This window comes from Thunnus maccoyii, chromosome 5 (assembly GCF_910596095.1).
Source record: "Thunnus maccoyii chromosome 5, fThuMac1.1, whole genome shotgun sequence".
NCBI lineage: Eukaryota > Metazoa > Chordata > Actinopteri > Scombriformes > Scombridae > Thunnus > Thunnus maccoyii.
In genome coordinates this window covers 19,953,490-19,971,521 of record NC_056537.1, presented here as the reverse complement: position 1 = coordinate 19,971,521, position 18,032 = coordinate 19,953,490, and the positions used below count along the sequence as shown (strand labels likewise).

The following is an 18,032-nucleotide window of genomic DNA, read 5'->3' as shown; positions in this document are numbered from 1 at the left end:
GAAAGGTTCTGCACGCAACTAGCTGCTCTGCTGTCATATTACTGTATCACTGATGCAGATTGATCATGAAACCATGTAATATTAGTTACTTTTTAACGTTTGCACAAGCCAATGGATCAGATTGTCATCTGACACTAACATTGACATTATTGTAAATTGCAAACTTCACGTTTGCTATCCTAACAGGATTTTAAAAAAAGGATACAGCAACTGGATTGAAGCTTACATCTACAATGTTGAAGGTAAGCCTCAGCCAGTACCTGCCCGGCCCGCACTGGAAATACTGTTATGTCATTATAGCAAACGTGACAGCAGAGCAGCTTGTTTTGTGCAGAACTCCATTCAGATATGTTGAGATTTAATATTGCTGTCCTTTTATGAAAGCAGGCTGTTCACATAAAACATACCTGACAGTTTGACTGATAGATAGGGTGAATGTGACAGTTTAACAACCAAAGCAGCAGGATTTCAATCAGATTTTTTATGAAGTTTTTAATACTGTTGAGTATTGAGTGAATCAGGCTAGCTAACATTAGCAGTTTTATTTCCAGCCTGTCTGTGATGATGCATCAGCTGGTTTTGTTCCATTTCTTAGAAAGGATGCCAGATTTGTCTTTTTTCTATCTTTCTCTATCCTTTTCCTGGTAACATTTCTCCTATTACTCATCTACATTGTTCACACTTCTCTACAATCTTGATGTATTTTCCATTGTTTGAATCTACCTCACTCATCAGATATCTGTTTGGTAAATAAACCTGTTTTATCACCAAGGCGAAGAAGTACAGCTACACTTACTGTTGCACATGTACTCACAGTTCTGTCAGAATAAAACACAAGGTCATGCACAAGCTCCTTACAATTATAAAATACTTAAAGAAAATGTTGACCATTGTGACTATTTACTTAATTTAGAAGTTTGTGTGTTTGTGCATGTTTCTGTATCTTGCTTGGCAAGTTTGTGTCTGTGTGTTTCTGTGTGTCTGTGTGCATGTCTTGGGGTATGCACATGCCTGGGCATGCAACTGCATAATGTATGGGTGATTAGCACTTAGCTAAGTTAACTGCTGGAGGCGTTTATCTATATAGGTTTTAAGCTGGTTTAGACCAATAGTGGTTGTATATGCTGCTAGCAGCACAAGTTATCATGCATTATTCATATCACAAACTCCAATTACAATACACCCTCATGCCTACACCATTTATGTTTACATGGACCTGCAGATTTAGAGGTAGGTTTTCCATGTGCCTTTTGACACCATGGTCCTTACACAACAATGTGCTTATACATCTATGTGCTTTACCAGAAGAGGGTGCTCCTGTGCATCAGTGTTCGACTCGGTCTGGTATAGTACAAACATAAAAACACATCCACGTTATTAACTGAATCACATGTTCAATTAATCAGCGTGTCCCTGAATGTGTGACTCAATGACGACTGGAGTCCCCAGTGTCATTGTGCTGATTGTGGAGGAAGGCTAGTTCTGTTAATTCTGCTCTCAGTGTTAAATTACATATCGACCCTCAGCCAGCCAGCATATGGACCCATTGCCCTGTCTATCAATCTACAGTTGGGCTTTTTTTTTTTTTTTGCCAGAGGGGGCCTGTGCACATTTACACAGTAACAAATATATGGCAGTAGCTTGATGCATAAAAGAGAGAGTTGTGTGATTATAATAACTAATGAGGATATCTCTTTTGTGTGTGTTGGAATGTTTTTCATTGTATTGAACTGATGATATTTTAGCCTATGATATGTTTTACTTTTAATTGTAGTTTAGCTGTTGTGAGAACAGGCTTTAACTGTGTCTATGAGCAGAAGTGCAAAACTAAAAACACAGCAGGCACAAAATCAACCTGATGCTAAATCCTCTTTATAATAACTGTTACACTTGTGCACTTACATGAACTGAGTCTGATTTAAAGATATTCTCACATTTTCAATTTAGTGTTACTTGAATGTAGTACAAGACTCTAGCATCATAACCTTGTTGTGTCACGTTAAAGTTATAAATCTATTAACAATCTATATATCTTACAGTGGTTTTGGGTCCAGAGTTTCATACATGTTGTAAGCTAAAAGTCTCTTGCCACAGGACTGATGCTGTGTGTATATATCTCTGTATGTGTGTGCATGTTCTGTTCTCTCTTTTTCACAGGGCTGTACAACAGCTGCTATACAACCTCAGGGTTGCTGAGCTTTGGGCGAAATGTTTGCACATTGGTATTACATACTGCTTTCACCATACTGCCTTGAAGCCTTCAACAGTTTGCATAGAACCATGTCTGTATACAGATACACAGTTGTAGCAGCTGTAAAGTCCTTCCACCGCTGCCATCTCTTATTTGAAGGACAGCAACTAATCAGTGACTCAAGCAAAAACGTTTGCATTGGGATTTTCAGGAGCAACTCATAGAACTGGTTTCTAACTTATTAACATTTAGCCAGCTGCTGATTTTCCTGGTGATTTTCTAGAAGAGGGAGATGTCAGGCTGTCAAGTAGCTTTTTTGTATTCATCATTAGCGAGGACATTGGTTTGAACCAATACCAAAAATTTATGGATGCTTGCTCTTGCCTGTTTGTGTATCATTATACAAAAAAAAGTGTTTTGCAGCGATGATTGAAAAATAATTGTTTGTAGACAAGGTAGCAGCTTCCCACTACCTTAATACAAAAGTGGACTGGGTAACTTTTACATAAACATCACTTGGTGTTAAAGTCATCTGAGAGTTCTGACTATCATGGCTTGAAATCATTAGATTTGGGGCTTAATTTTCCACTGTAGCATTCCAGTTTCCTTAGGTACTTATTATGTTTTATATGTATATGTTTGAATTACTCTGTACATCGGTACATTATTCTGTACATCTCACAATAATAGTCTGATATGATCTATCCAAAGGATCACTTGACTGTACTTGCGCATGTGCATGCAGAGGGAGAAAGAGAGAAAGCAGTGTTGGCACTTGCTTTCATAGTATCACAGGTTGAAGAAAGGGAGTTATGTAAACAGAAATATTTAACTAATTTCCTCGCTCTAATTATAGCTGTGCAAACATAGCAATCACTTCAAGTACAACACTGCTGTTAAAAACAGAAAAGTGTCTTTCATCCCTCATGAGTAAATATACATTTAATTACTCCTATATTGCACCCAAACCCACATAATCTTGGAAATAACCACATGTAGGCTACAGCTTGCAAGGGGTTCTCAAGGAGCATCCTTGTTCTTTTTACACTGCCACTCGAGCTACCTTTGTCTGAGTCATTCTCAAACATTTCTCATCCTTGCAGACATGTTTTTTTTTTCTTTTAGGTGATCAAAGAGGTTGCTTGTAATGCTGCCTCTGGCAACAAATGTCGCACTACACAGCCCACAGATAATTGTATTCTGCACGACATTTGACTTTTTAAAACCAAACCATGCCCAACTCTATGAAATTTTGTTTTTCAAACAATTTTGTAATCATTTATCCCTGCCTCTGTAACAATGTGTGGTGTTAGTTTCATCACCTTCCTTTTTTTGCATTCAAACATGTATTTATTTTGAAGCAAAACAAATACATATTTTTATTGGCTAGTCAGTAGGTACGTAGGTAGGTAACATAACAAACAACCGCAATAACATAACATAATTAGAGCGAAAGAAAATAATATAAGAGACTTCCATACATGTCAATCAATGTCAAACCAAATGTAAACACAATTCTGCTCCTTAGACATTACGGCCATAAAATATAACCTAGGCATATCTAAGGCACAGACTGTGCTTTTAATATAAATAAATATGAAATATATAAATATGAAATGCCCTTGTATGCTTTTGGTAAGGATTTAACACAAATTGAGCTTTCTATTCTCCTCTGGAATTGAATGGAGCCGTCTGGTTTCTACTGCCAGAGGCAAGATACCACATCTCAGTAATATTGCCATCGTCACTTCAGTTAACCAACTCACATGGAGTAGATTATTATTTAAATGTAGAATATGTACAGCATTATTGTTCGGCATCTAGGCCCTGACCTTGTCATTCCCCAATAGAAACACTGATCTCACACAGCAAGGAGTTGGGAGTGACGATACTAACTTCCTCCCTAAGAGAAGATAGACTCAAAACCTACAGGTGGATGCTCGGGTTGAGGTTGGGCTTTTGAAATGCTATATGAACGGCAGCAGCAGAAAATGGCAGGAAGCCATTTTCTTCTGCTGCAGTAGGTATGCAGCAAAGTGTGAGCAGAGCACTAATGGCTTGAATATGCCGCCATGATTCTAAGGGTGCGTTAGATATATGTTGCAGTGAGAGGAGTATGGCATGTGAGTGGAGCGGCAGCTCAAGTTGGGTTGCCTGAAGTAGCTCACAGGCGTCACTTTGTTAGTGGCTGTACTCATTAACACATTGAAAATTCATCTTAATCCTTTCGGTGCACTTTTTGTGATGTGACATTTAAAATCATGTCTATGCCAATACAAACAGTATAGCCAAAATCCATTCCATGGCACATGACATACTTTTTGTACCACCTAACTCTAATAGAGAGACCAATTAGAAGCTTGGAAATGGCACCCACAGGAGCTCAATACATCATTGTGTGTGACTGTGTGTGTGACTGTGTGTGTGTGTATGCATTTGAATATGGTAAAATCAAATACAATGACATTTAAAAGTCTTACCCAAACAAATAAATCTCTCTGTTGTCATTCAGGATAGCTGTGCTAGAGTTCTCCTGTTCCGGGGGGCCAATAAAGAGATAAAGAACTACAACAGCCAGACCGCCTTTCAGGTATGTGTGGTATCCAAGAACCACTGTCTGTTATTATATGTATTATCATTATGTGTATTACATGTTTGACATGTCAGAGCTGAATGGTTTGAATGACTTGGCCTTGAATAGCCTAATGTTGCTGCATTGAATATGTTGATTGCTATTAAAAACTTAAGCAGCATAACGGCTCCCATTTACTTTATATATTTTATTAATTTTCGAAACACACACATATATAAAAAAACAAACATCAAAAAACAACAAAAAACCCAAACAAAAACAAACAAAAAAATCATAGCACCAGTGTTTGAATTCTAGCTTTGCTCGTCGATGAAGTCGGTGTGAAATTGACACTGACAGATTTCCTGTGGAGATCAAAGTTAATTTGTTTGTACACAATGCAGGCTAGTCCGCACATAGCCCAGAACATTACCACACATACAGATTTTACACATCTGCTACCATAAAGAATTAAATCTGTAAATTGAGTGAGACAGTGAGAGAAGTGGTACACTGGGATGTATTTATAGTTATTTATTTTCTGATTTTTTTTTCTCTTTTTCAACAAAATTTTGCTCGTATCCACTTTCCATCACTCATGTATTTGCCTCTTTTCCCTTCCCCATGCCTCTCACTATTCCCCTAATTCCAGGTGGCTATTATAGCAGGAAACTTTGATCTGGCTGAAATCATAAAGGTCCACAAAGCATCAGATGTTGGTAAGTTGACAGCAGTGGTAGCATATCACCAGGCCCCGTCAGCATTTTATATGTTTAAATGTGAATGTTTTGTCAGGGAGACATCAGATTGAGGGATGGTTGGGCCGTGGATAGTGTAGATGTTCAAGGAAATGATAACAGATTGAATACAAGGGTAGGGGAAATGAAGGAAAGGAGATGGAAATGTTTCAGGGGCTTATTGTATCCCAGCTGAGTTGAGCAGTTTCTCTGTGATATGAACATACAGGAAAACTCTGCCATCTAGTGTGGACAGGATGCAGTAACCTGTTCTTCACATTGTTGAAAACTGTTACTCAAAAACTTTATATATTTTAACAATAATCAGACTAAAACCTGGTGGTTCATTCTTTCTAAATTATCATTTTTACCTCTGTCTCATTATGCTATAATTTTTACCCAGTAAATGTTCTGGTAATGTACAGTATGTGTGAACAGACACATATTTTTTATCAAGTATGATGAAAATACAATAAAAATCTAGTAATACCACCAAAAAAGATTCTAAACAGCTTTTGCTATACTGTCATTGGTTCCTTAGTGATGTATCATGCCAATATTAAATTATGATCACTGATCCATTGCTGCAGTTCCAGATCCACTGTATCATTTATTCCTTGTTTAATAGTTTGCTTATAGTTTTATAGTTTATGTGTTGGGTGTTATGCAAATACATTGCAAATTAAACTGAATCACACCTTATTGTCAAATTAGCAAACTTGTAACAGTTAAGCTTTAAACCAATTTGAATGACCTTGAGATGTGTAGAGTTTCAGTTATTTCCCCATTTCAACATTCAGTTCATTGTTCTTGCTTCGGCAACTTCATATCATATGGTGACTGTGTAAAGAAGTGCTCTGAGCCTACATGTGTCTCTTTCTCCTGTCAGTGCCTTTCAGGGAGACCCCCTCCTACACCAACCGTCGACGTATGATCCCTGGCCCTCATCCCTCGCCACGTTCCTTGCTCCGCTCTGCGAGTGACAACAACCTGAACGGGGACCATGATCACATCCACAGTCCGAGCCCCCGAGAAATGCGCGGCCGTCAGGGTCACTCCCCTGTCCCCTCACTGCGCAGTCTGCCAGCTCTTGGGCAGCAGCACAGCAGCTTTGGAGAGGTAAGATGGAGCTACTGAGGCTGGAGACTTGCAAGTGTGTTTGTTTGACAAAGAAACAAAGAGATGAAATCACCTGTGTGCACATTTTTAGCATAAAATTGAAAGTTGAGAAGACCAGATAAGGAATAAATGAGAATGACATCATTTTATTGCCATAATCTCTTTGTGTCTTACATGTTACACAAAACAATTGTAATGTTTTACAAATGCATATGATACACATCTCTTCTTCCAGAGCCGTCATGGAGAGATCCCTGACAGCAGTCTCCAGAGTACCGGCAGCTCCAGATCCTCTCATTCCCGCTCACCTTCACTACATCACATGCATGAAGAGGACAAGCCGGTCCCCAGAAGGTCCCACAGCCATGGCTACCCTCACGGATACGGCCCTCGTGGAAGACTCAGGTCTGTTACGTTTGCTTTCACTCTAACTGAATTTTATATGTTATTTTAGTGTCCTAGCAATGACTCAACTGAAACACTGGGTATGAGACAAGCAAACATCTTTCTTCCGGCTCCTAATAAACTACATTCATGTCTCACACTTTCAAAAAGCAAAAAGCCCCATGTGATATGTTTGAATCACTTGTTAGTCACCAGGCAGCATTTGCATCTTATTCTCTCTGCAACCGTCTGCTGCTGGTGATAAAGATGACATAACATCAATCAGTGCAGAATCTTTATTCATTCATACATCAATCCCAGGCACATATGAAAGTTGTTTTCCTGTCCAAACTATATGTGTAACCTGCCCAGAAAAGCTATATACGTAAAGCATGAACTAGGAAATGAATTTGAAAATGTATGTTAAAAATTGGTATCAGATTTATAGTGGCAGAATAAAACATTGCTCAGTGTGAGGTCTGTTATAGTTGCATCTGGTGTAGCTGTTGTGTGGCCTGTGCTCCTATCAGAGGCGATGATGAGTGGCATTTTGGTGTATGATCCATGTACAGTCTGTAACAAGGTGGGCTAAATGCATCACTTGTCCTGCTGGGAGGACAGAGGGCTTATAACATACAAATATGTGGAGGTGTGTGTGTGTGTGTTTCTGTCTCTGTGTTCATATGTGTGAATGTGCATGTATAGCCACGTGCACACGACTATATGCATGGGTGCTTGCACAGTTCAGCGATAGACAGATGGAAAGGGGCTAATAATGATCACCATGGGGACCAATTGAAGACTGCCAAGCTGTGAGGGTGTGTGTATGTCGGTTTGTGTGTGAGAGAGATTGATAGACAGAGGACACAATCTGAAATTAGAGCTTTGAGTAATGTCATTGGACGGGACTCAGTTCAAAACATCTTGTCACTCGATTGATACATAAATCGACAGATGTAGTTGTGCTGCTGGGTGCTGGAACAAATCTCCTCCCTTGTACACTGAACCATTAGACAAACTGCACAGTAAACTAGGGCACTGATCGCATCTTGAAGCGATAGGCTGAAGTGGTTTACTGACACTTGGTTTGTTAAGCTTTTTATTATGATCGTATGTCAGAGCCAGATTGCTTACATACAGTACTGCTCACACCTAATGTGATTCCTGGATGCCACACACTGTGTGTATGTGTATGTGTGTGTTTGTGTGTGAAACAGTCTGATGTCTGACAGGGGAATTGCATTACAGACACAGCTCCAGCCGTACTCCCCTCTCCCTCTAATACTCTCCTGTCACTTTACTCCATCCATCAAAGACTCACTCTCTCTCTCTCTCTCTCTCTCTCCTTTTACCTCTCATTCTGTCATTCATGCACATACACATAAACACGTATACACGGTGCGGTTAATCTATGGTTTGCAGCCTGAGAGCAGTCGACATCCTTTATTAAATCACCTAGTATGCGCACATCACACAGCATATAAAGTAAAGCACTGGAGTGTATGGGCATTAAAGTGTTTCTCAATCTTAAATTGAATTATACAAAGTGAATTTTGTTCATTAATAAATCCTCACTGCGGTGTGTTTTACCACCTCCCTCTTTTTCACATTATGCCCCATAATGCTAACAAATTAACTGCATCTGCCTCTGCTACATCTGGCATTATGTTGGCATTAAAGTTCACTGACGATACACGTCTTTTGCTCTGTCACTGTGCTCATTTTGTACAAGGTCGATTAGACAGAGCACAAAGGAAGGAAGAAAGATAGAAGTGAAAAAGAAAAAGAAGAATAGCAGGTTTAGTATGTCCGCTGTGTCCTGGCCTATATGGCCTTCTGTACACAGGGAGTTGAGACCTTGTTCTTCAGTGTGCATTACCCTTACACCAAGTATTAAAGTGAAGGGAATGTATAAAAAGCCCAAAACGAGCAGCTGGTCTCCATGGCCAGAACTCGCACCCAAGTGAGACTGATGCTGTCCTTGAATATTTTCTCTCTAATATTTCTCCCTCCCTCTCTCTGTTCCTCTCTCTGACCTTCTGTTTATGCCCAGGGTAACTCTCAAGGCATTATGGGTACCAGGGGAGTGTGAAATTAGCTTGGCTGGTCAACAGCCCGCCCAACGGCAGACTCCAGCAAGTTCCTGTGGAACTCACTATCACTTCCTCCTTGGACGTGTGCAGTGCTGCCAGGGTTCAATAGCTTGGCCAGGCTTCAGCAGAAAGTTTGGATGTGACACTAGAGAAGGTACAGATAGGTCAGGTATTAAGACTAGTTCAAGAAAGACTAACAAACATCCACATGAAGGCAGACTGAAGCATAGAAGGGTGAGTATAATATTCACCTCAGCTGACGCAGTTGGCAGTAAAATAAAATGATAATGAGATAATTTGGCAGCGTTTTATTTAGAACTAAGCAAATGTACCTGTGTCATAAGACGTTAAATGTGCTGTTAATATAAAGAGATAATTTGTCATCAAGTGATATTAAGCTGTACAACTTATGACCTAGTTATCAGTCTTGCTTTGGGAGAAAAGCTCTCAAGCTGCCAGATACAGTTCGTAGAAGCTCTGTGACTGAGCCGAAGATGCCAGCTTCTATCTTTTCCATTTCTAGTGTGTGTCACTCTTTCGGTTTTCCTACAACAGAAGAGAAAAAAAGCACAGAGTTGACATTTTCAACTTTAATTGCAATTTTCATGGTGCACTGTGTTTTTTCTGGTATTTATGAGGTATAAACAATTGGGTTTGGGTAAGAGAGGGATCTGTAAGGTCTTTTTGAGAGTTCGTTAAAGCATCGCCAGCACAGGTTCTGTTAAATCCCCACCCAGGCTATTGGTTGAACAAAGTGTTGGATGTCAGGATAAGCTTTTACTACACTTTATCTGAATTACGTGGGAGTTTTGGACACATTGGATACATTTCAGATGTAGATTCAGTCACACACCATTACCTGAAGAGCAGATTGTTGTGGTGACTAGAGGGAATGTCCCTCAGCTGAAAAGCCTTAAAGCCCCTGTGTCACATTGGCTTTACTAAAGTGTCATTGAGCAAGATACCGTGTCACTGTCTGCTGCTGTGCTGAATGTGATCCTGACCTCTCATGTGATTTATAATAGCAACAAGCCCAGCAGATGGTTGTCCTGCTCCCCTCACCTTTCATTTCTTTGTTCACTTATTGATGTTCTCCTCACCTCTTTTTTACCTCTCTCTTTCTCTGCATTAGTCATACCAGTAGCTGTTGGTGTGTAGATTATCCATGGCGTCTTAACACAGCCAAAGGGCTGAGGTACACAGGGAAGAAAGGAGGACAGGAATAGGGAGGAAGAGGAGGAGGAGACAGAGGGTTGAGTTTATTCTGCTTCACCTGTGGAGATTTTACATCAAAGCAGTATACAAGGGAATAAGTATTGATCTGTGTGCATCATAATTCGTATCAGAGGGCAAATCTCATAAGCTAACAGTAATCTGTTGGGCTTTTTATCCTCGGTCTTTGTTTGAAACACTGCTGCTGCTGTCTACACTAGCCTGGCCACACACAATAAATCAAGAATATGGTCATGTTGTGCACTATAAAGCCTCTCAAAAGCCATATGTGCCTCTGATTTTAAGTGTTAGTGAGAGTCGGAGTGCATCAGATATTGTGGATGTGATTTACAAATAGCAGTCCAAATGTGGTGACCAGTAATTGCAGGCATAGAAACTTAACATGCCATTACCTCAGGTACCTTAAAGGAACCCTGTGGAGTTTCTGACCTTTAGTAGCGCTACAGAGCAGTTTGTTTATGAGTGGGTCACAGTTTTGTTTGTCTTGTGGGCTTAAGGCCATGCACGAATGTGCTTGCTGGGGAGATGATACACAGGTGGCTATAATGCACCACGAAACACAGCAATGTGCCAGCAAAAGACAGCGAAAACAAAGACTGCAAGCTAGTAAACATGGATGTAAAAAATGCAGGATTTAAAATACTATGAAGGAAATGCATTCAACATGTTTATTAGACCTTATTGATGCACACAATGCATTTTGGTGAGTAACACTCAGTGTAAACATAACTTTTAATTGTTTACAACAAAACTTCTTAGTGCACCTTTAACTACTCTTTAGCATCTTCTGCCACTCATTCCAGTCTGGGTTGTGGTAGCAGTAGGATAAGCAAAATAACCTTGATGTTGTTCTGGCCAGCCACATCCTCCAGCTCTTCCTGGGGGATCCCGCGGCGTTCCCAGGCCAGATTGGATATGTAATCCCTGCAGTGCGTTCTGGCTCTACCCTGGGGTCTCCTCCAGTTGTATGTGCCCCGGAGTACCTCCACAGGGAGGTATTCCACCAGGTTTTCCTCCAAGCTCCATCTGCATATCTAAGCCTCTCACCCTGTCCCTGAGGGTGAGCCTAAATACCCCTCCAGCTTCATGTATTCATGATCTCATTCCTGAGTTACCAGAGTTCCTGACCATAAGTAAGACTTTGAACCATAGATCAACTGAGAGCCTCACCTTAAGGCTCAGCTTCCTCTTCACTATGAAAGTCCAGTCCATCACCTACATCACTGCAGGCTTCACATCGATACACATGTCAATCTTACACTATATCTTTCCTTCACTCATGAACAAGACCGTAATATACTTATACTCCTTTATTTGAGGTTGAGAGTGGATTGCTTATTGCTCGCTTATAGCTGTATGCACAGACCAGATGGCTCAGAGCAAGGCCCTGGCTCCCCATATTCCCACCACACACCCTAAAATACACCCTGAGGGACATTGATATAAGCCTTTATAAGTGCTTAGAGCCTTTTGGAACCAGACCCTCTCCAGACGCCTTTTCAACAATCTATAGACATTGTCCCTGCTACCATAAACACAAGCAGTTCATATGCTATCTAAGACATGAGACTTCAGTTCAGTCATGAAGAAGCTTAGCAGAGAACCCTTCCTTTACACCATATGATGAAATACACTTCACCTCCAAAACAGCCCAAGAACTTGCATTTTCTAAGCTATGTGGATAAAACCTTGAACTCCTTCAAATCTGGAAGGTTGGACTGCTGTAAACAGACATAAGCCATCAGCAACCTGTTGTTTTGATAGTAAATCAGGAACATGTTAAATTATATTAATGTAGAAGTAATGTATAGGTGAATAGCATTTTGAGGAGGATGGCAAAGCATTTAAGTGTTGCTAGTATGGGTTAAGTGGTTTGTTTATCCTCCTTCTCTTTCTCTGTTGAGGTGGAGTTTAGAGTTGTGTGTTGATCACACCAATTGACCTTTTCTACTAATTTCCTTTAATGATACATTTCTGCAAAGCATACAGTATGTTGTCTATGTACAAACAGATTTGCTGTTCACAAGCTTAATATGTTCTGTTCAATGAGCAGAGTCCACATTCCTCCTTCCTCCTTGATTGCCACATACACTCCCACGTTGGGCAAGAAAAAATGAGAGAGCACATATTCATTCAAGTGTAACAAAGCAAGGGCAGACTGGTGATCATTAGGATGCAAAGCGTGATGCTGATTATGACTATGTTTATAATGGGCTCATCTCACCTTAGAGAACTGGGCTATTTGAGGAGCCATTTACCTGAGAAGGCAAGTCAGTCATGTGAGAAAATGCTACTCTGAATCTGCTTAGTTTGATAGCATCTCTGTGAATGCCATTTAATGGCATTTGCAGTTGCAACTTCAGAGTTATGCAGGCAGGTCATAGATTTTGACATCCAAACTGAGGCAGCTAGACTCATTATTGAGCTGTTCAAATGTTAACTTGTCTTTAGTGGGTTCATTGATCCTAATCAAGCATCTGATAGATTCTGATAAGACCCACTTATCTGGAATAATCTCAAATCTGGTCAAATCTTGAAAACACAGATAGAGAGGTAAATGGCAAATAATAGAAATAATAGAAAATATTTGTTCTTGAATCTGAACAAAATGCACTTACGAAGTTTATCTCTGTATACATATATATATATGAACAAAAACATTTGTAGAACTAAGAACTAAGACACCATTTATAGGCACTTTACCAATTCTTCACACAAGTTGGAATTTTCACAAATACTGATTAGAATCAATTTTAAATTTGGTTTATATTTTCTTTGATATCCCTTTATTTGTATGAAGAATAAAACAATACTGGCAGTCAAGGTCATTTTGATTGGTGTAAGCTGAATTACTACTACCACATTCAATGACTGCAGTGCACTGTTTTTTTGAGGTTACTTGTGTATGATTAGAATAGAGATAGAAAATTGTCAATCGAAACAATCTATGTATTTTAAGTCAAATGATGTTTTACAAATTGAGTGTTATAGAGATTCAAGTTCATATTATTGACTTATCAGTGCATTTGTTGGCTATATTTTCTTTCTCCTTATTGACAGTTGCCATCGTTACACAGGCAGGGCTGGTGTCCTAGGAAACGATGGAGCTTTTGTAATAGACTGCATTAGAACTTTGTGTATATGTGTGTGTATGTGTGTACTCGTGTGTGTGCGTGTAATGGATCCTACATCTGTATCTTGTAGAAGCTACTCTTAATGAGGTACAGTGAAAGAGAGGGATAGAGAAAAAGATACAACGAAACAAAAAGCTGTTGTGTTGAATGGAGCACAATTTTGCATATGAATACAGTGAATTACGTCATCGCACTAGATTCCTGGAGCAAATAACATGTTTAAAACACCAAGTATCAGATGTCTACATCATTTGGTACTGATGAAAACAATCATACAATTGATATATAGATCTAGATAGAATACTATTTTACATCAGTTGTACACGAACAGACGTGAAGTTGCATCATAAATATTAAGACATAGAACTCAAGTTCCTCTTGAATGCAGATGAGAAATAAATTACAAATCCTTGAACAGTTTTTTTTAAAAGCTTCCAGATCACTATAACAACAAAAAAAGTCTGCTTTTTGCTCTCACTTGGTCAAATTTCAAAGTGACTGTACAAATCCGTCTGATGCTGTTAGACTGTATTACAGCCAGAGAGGATATGACATAATATAGCAGTTAAATCTCAAGGCTCATCCTGTGAAACACAAACAGGCCATTAAAGAGAAGAAGAGAGCAGAAACCAGTTCCACCCCCTCCTCTCTGTCTGACACATACTGTGGATAACATGTGTCAACCTGACCGTCATTAGCTCAACTGCAGGAAGCTGCTGGGGTCAGGCAGTGTACATAACCTCACAGTAAGTGTATGATGTGGTGGAGGTGTATGAGTGGAGGGGGCAGATTTGAGTCAGTGTAATAGATATCTTTTAAGGGATCTAATTTTTTGGTTATCTGTGTCACTTTGACATTGCTTCATCTTCCTGCTTCTCCATCCCTCCCCTCCCTTCTGCTCTGTGTGCTGCTGATGTTCAGTGCCGGGGCTCAGACATTAACATGCGGCAGCCATCCCAGCCCCTCAGTCCCTGCGGTAATTGGAAAGCCGTCAGCAAGCCGTTGTTTCGATGGAGAGGGGGACAGAGAAAGAGAGGCCGGGTGAGATGGGGAAAGCAAGAAAAGCAATAAAGATTTGGGGGGAGAAAGAGACAAACAAGGCTTGAAATGAGGGAAGGGGTAGACAGAAGGATGGAGAAAGAAGGAAAGAAGGGGAAAAGGCACATGAGGCTGGAATTAGGTGAATGAAAGAATGAAAGCTATAAAGTGACACAACGTGCAAGAGGAGGGATGGCATGAGACTAAGAGGTTGAAAGGTAGATAGACAGGGATGAAGGGGTTTAGAGGTTTCTAGTATTTCAAGGAAATGTTGCAGAGAATAGCATCGAAGTTCTCATAATCAAGTCACTTGCTATCGTGAAAGAACAGTCAATTTGTCTATATCTGTAACACACACAAACACACAATCAAATCCCCATGAAGGCAAACATTAGATTTTATTAGATATATATATGTGATTAAAAAATATGTGTCAGCTGTATGTGAATTTTTAATGTATTTGTGTCTCTATGTGGCTATGTCAAAAAGAGCTTGAGAGAAAGGTTTGACAACACATGCGGCAGAATGATGTTGAACTTACACAGTAGTGGCAAAGTAGTGATGAATGAAGACTAGGCGGAGCTCCACTGCTGCTGTATTAGAATTCACCGCCAGGGAGAGAGAGGAGGAGATAGAGAGAGTGAAGATGCAATGCGAAGAAATGTTGAGGAGGAGAGAGATGAGAGGGTGAAATGGAGGCGAGAGAATGAGAGAGAGGGAAGGAGGGGATTCAAGGCAAAGGGAAAGAGGGAGGAGCGACAATTAAACCAAATGGGCTGAAGCTTTTTGCCCCCCGCCCCACTGCACACAATCACACACACTCACTGACACACACACGGACACATACACATACTCTCACAGCTTGCCTCAGGGAGCCATGGCGCATGCACGCTTGCAGGCAGACAGGCAGGAGGAGATCAATCGTGTTATGGGACTAGTGTGTGTATGTGTGTGTCAGCAATGTGTTCGCAACATGCTGGTGGTGGCGTATGCCATGCTAGCGGAGGTGCAATGTTAGCAGGAGTGGAGGGGGCTGCCTGTGTATGTGCCTGTGCGCACGGCTAGAATGCACATAGAAGGCTCGTGGAGTGTGAGTGTGAGCGAGCCGTCAAAGGGGAGGGGAGCCACGGAGCGCAGCAGTAGCAGCAGCATTGCCAGAGTGTGTGTGAGTGTGTGTGAGCGAGCATGTGTGTGTGAGGGGTGGAGGGGAGAGGGAAGGCAGACACGGTGGGACTCCCGGGAGAGGGAGCTGGAGTCGGGGAGCAGACCCAGCCTCTCTCCTCCACGGCAGGAGAACCAGGACCCAAGGACGTGGCAGGATCTGTAGCCCAGCCTGGAGCAGCTGGAACTGGGGACACACAGGGGATCTCTCTGCCTCTCTGGAGGGGGCTTCTGCTGGAGCCCCAACTCAGGATGTGTTTGACTAAGGGGGGCTTCCAGACGGATCTGACAGACCCACACAGAGAAGGAAACAGTGCAGTCCCTCTTACGGTTAAACATTTTTGCTTTTACCTTGGTTAGGATGCGGGGGAGAGGGGAGAGATAGAAGGAGAGGGGGAAAGGGAGCCAGAAGGATATCGTCTGTGCTGTTAAGGAAGGAAGAGAGGGAATAAGAAGAGGAGGAGGGGGAGAGAGTGGCTGGGAGGAGTGTACTCTCTCCTCTCATGACTCTCCCATGGAACACTGACTATTGACTGTTGATCGGCAGGCACTGGGACTTGTTTATGAATCTCTCCCTGGCTGCCGTAACAACCAGGGGGTGTCACCAGGTTGCTGTCCCACTGACGACCATGTCGGTAACCACGGGCTTCAGTTACCAGCTCCCTGGAATCACCACAGTAACCTATGTGTTTGTTTACAGCCCCGGCTCAGTGCAGCGAGACCCAAGCCCCCCTCATCACACCCCTCCAGCGCTGACGGGCCCCCGCGGGCCCAAACGTAAACTCTACAGTGCTGTCCCAGGACGTACCTTCATCGTAGTCAAGCCCTACACGCCACAGGGGGAGGGAGAGATCCAACTCAACCGTGGAGAGAGGGTAAAAGGTAGGTTGTCAACTATTATGTGTGTTACCACAGCTTTTATTGCCTCATTTAACCTACTACTTTAACCACTACTACTTGACACTACCTCTTTTAATGTGCTGTATCTCATAGCATGTCAGCAACTCTCTACCATCACCTCTAGTGATGCTTAGGATCTCCATGGAGTGAAGTCCATGGCCACATGTGGCTTGCATGACTGTCAGAGTTGGGTTAGTTGCAGAATAAAAAAGCAGACATTCCTATGCTCTCATAGGTACAAAGCACCCCATTACTTCACTACATTATTGGCTGCAAAGCAGTTATGTAATTTCTAAACCTGAAAGTCATTTCAGCATCATTTTGAGCTTGACATTGTGAATTATCATTTCATTCACTTTGTAAATGTGCTGTTTTCTGCTTTACACAGAGGCTTCGCTTTTATGTGTTTGTGTGTGTGCTTTTGTCTCCATCCATGCTTCACTCCAGACTATGACTGTAATGACATAGAAGGTAAACTCCATAATATTCTTCTCACCCTGTGTCTCTCCCATACACCTCAGTGTGTCAACCTTACACCGACAGTGTAGCAATTAGTTCTTGGCCCTGTTTGAATCCACTCGAGATATGTGTACAATCTCAGTATAAATCTGTGATAACTTCAAGGAGAGGGCATGCAAATTCAAACAGGTCCCGTGTGCTTTTGGTTGTTGGTATGCATACACACACACTGTCCTTCTTCCTCTGTGAAAGTGCTTCCCCCTGAACGTACAACAACTCCTCTTATCACCTGTCCACAGACACCCAGCTCCACATTGACCCCACACCCTACATCCTGCCACTTCACATACATCACCATGGATCAAACCCACATTAGCTTAATGGAAACAGTTCCCTCATGTCCTCAGAAAGGCCAGAGAGAGAGCGGCCACACTCATGCTGAGATCACTCATGTTCCTTTCAGATCTACAGAGGCACAGGAAGTACAGATTAAGGGTCAATTTGGAATTTCAATTTGGATTTTGTGCAAACAGCCACAACACACTCTCACACACGCTCTCTTATCTCCCTCTCTCCTCATTTCTCTGAAACATTCAGTTGCATACAACACATAAACACTAGTCTCAATCCATTGACAAAATCTTTCTCTCTCTGCCTGGGTACATGGGGAAGTATTACCACCCTTTCCTTGATGTTTTGTGTCCTTTGTCTCCCAGCTTCTCTGACACTACAAACCTTTACCAATGGACCTCCTCCTGTATGCTCTGGTATCTCTTCTTTATGGTAGTGTGTCTGTTTTACGGCAACTGGTTGCACTGGTATTACTAAAAAAAGATGATAAACAGTTCCGACTCATGTTTTTTGCTGAACAAAACCCAATGATATGGCATTGTCTGAAACTGTGATACATACTGATGTTGACACAAATGTTACTGGAAATGTGATGACTCAACAGGAGCCAGAATGCCTCCATCTACTGAATGGATCTGCTGTCAGTGGCTTTTCTGTCAG

The 18,032-nt window shown here is 41.4% G+C and overlaps 1 protein-coding gene across 7 annotated transcripts in view; it reads left to right on the top strand.

The window, feature by feature from the left end:
• The window catches only part of shank3a (SH3 and multiple ankyrin repeat domains 3a), a 174,236-nt gene that overhangs the window by 94,790 nt on the left and 61,414 nt on the right, over positions 1 to 18,032 (top strand). For all 7 annotated transcript variants that reach the window (XR_006096128.1, XM_042410919.1, XM_042410920.1 and 4 more), the window contains 5 exons: positions 4,704 to 4,781; positions 5,416 to 5,482; positions 6,390 to 6,619; positions 6,855 to 7,024; positions 16,363 to 16,544. Coding sequence is in view for 6 of the 7 variants with exons in the window: in XM_042410919.1 (XP_042266853.1) it covers positions 4,704 to 4,781; positions 5,416 to 5,482; positions 6,390 to 6,619; positions 6,855 to 7,024; positions 16,363 to 16,544 (727 nt within the window). In the remaining variant the exon portion in view is untranslated. The remainder of the gene's footprint in view (positions 1 to 4,703; positions 4,782 to 5,415; positions 5,483 to 6,389; positions 6,620 to 6,854; positions 7,025 to 16,362; positions 16,545 to 18,032) is intronic.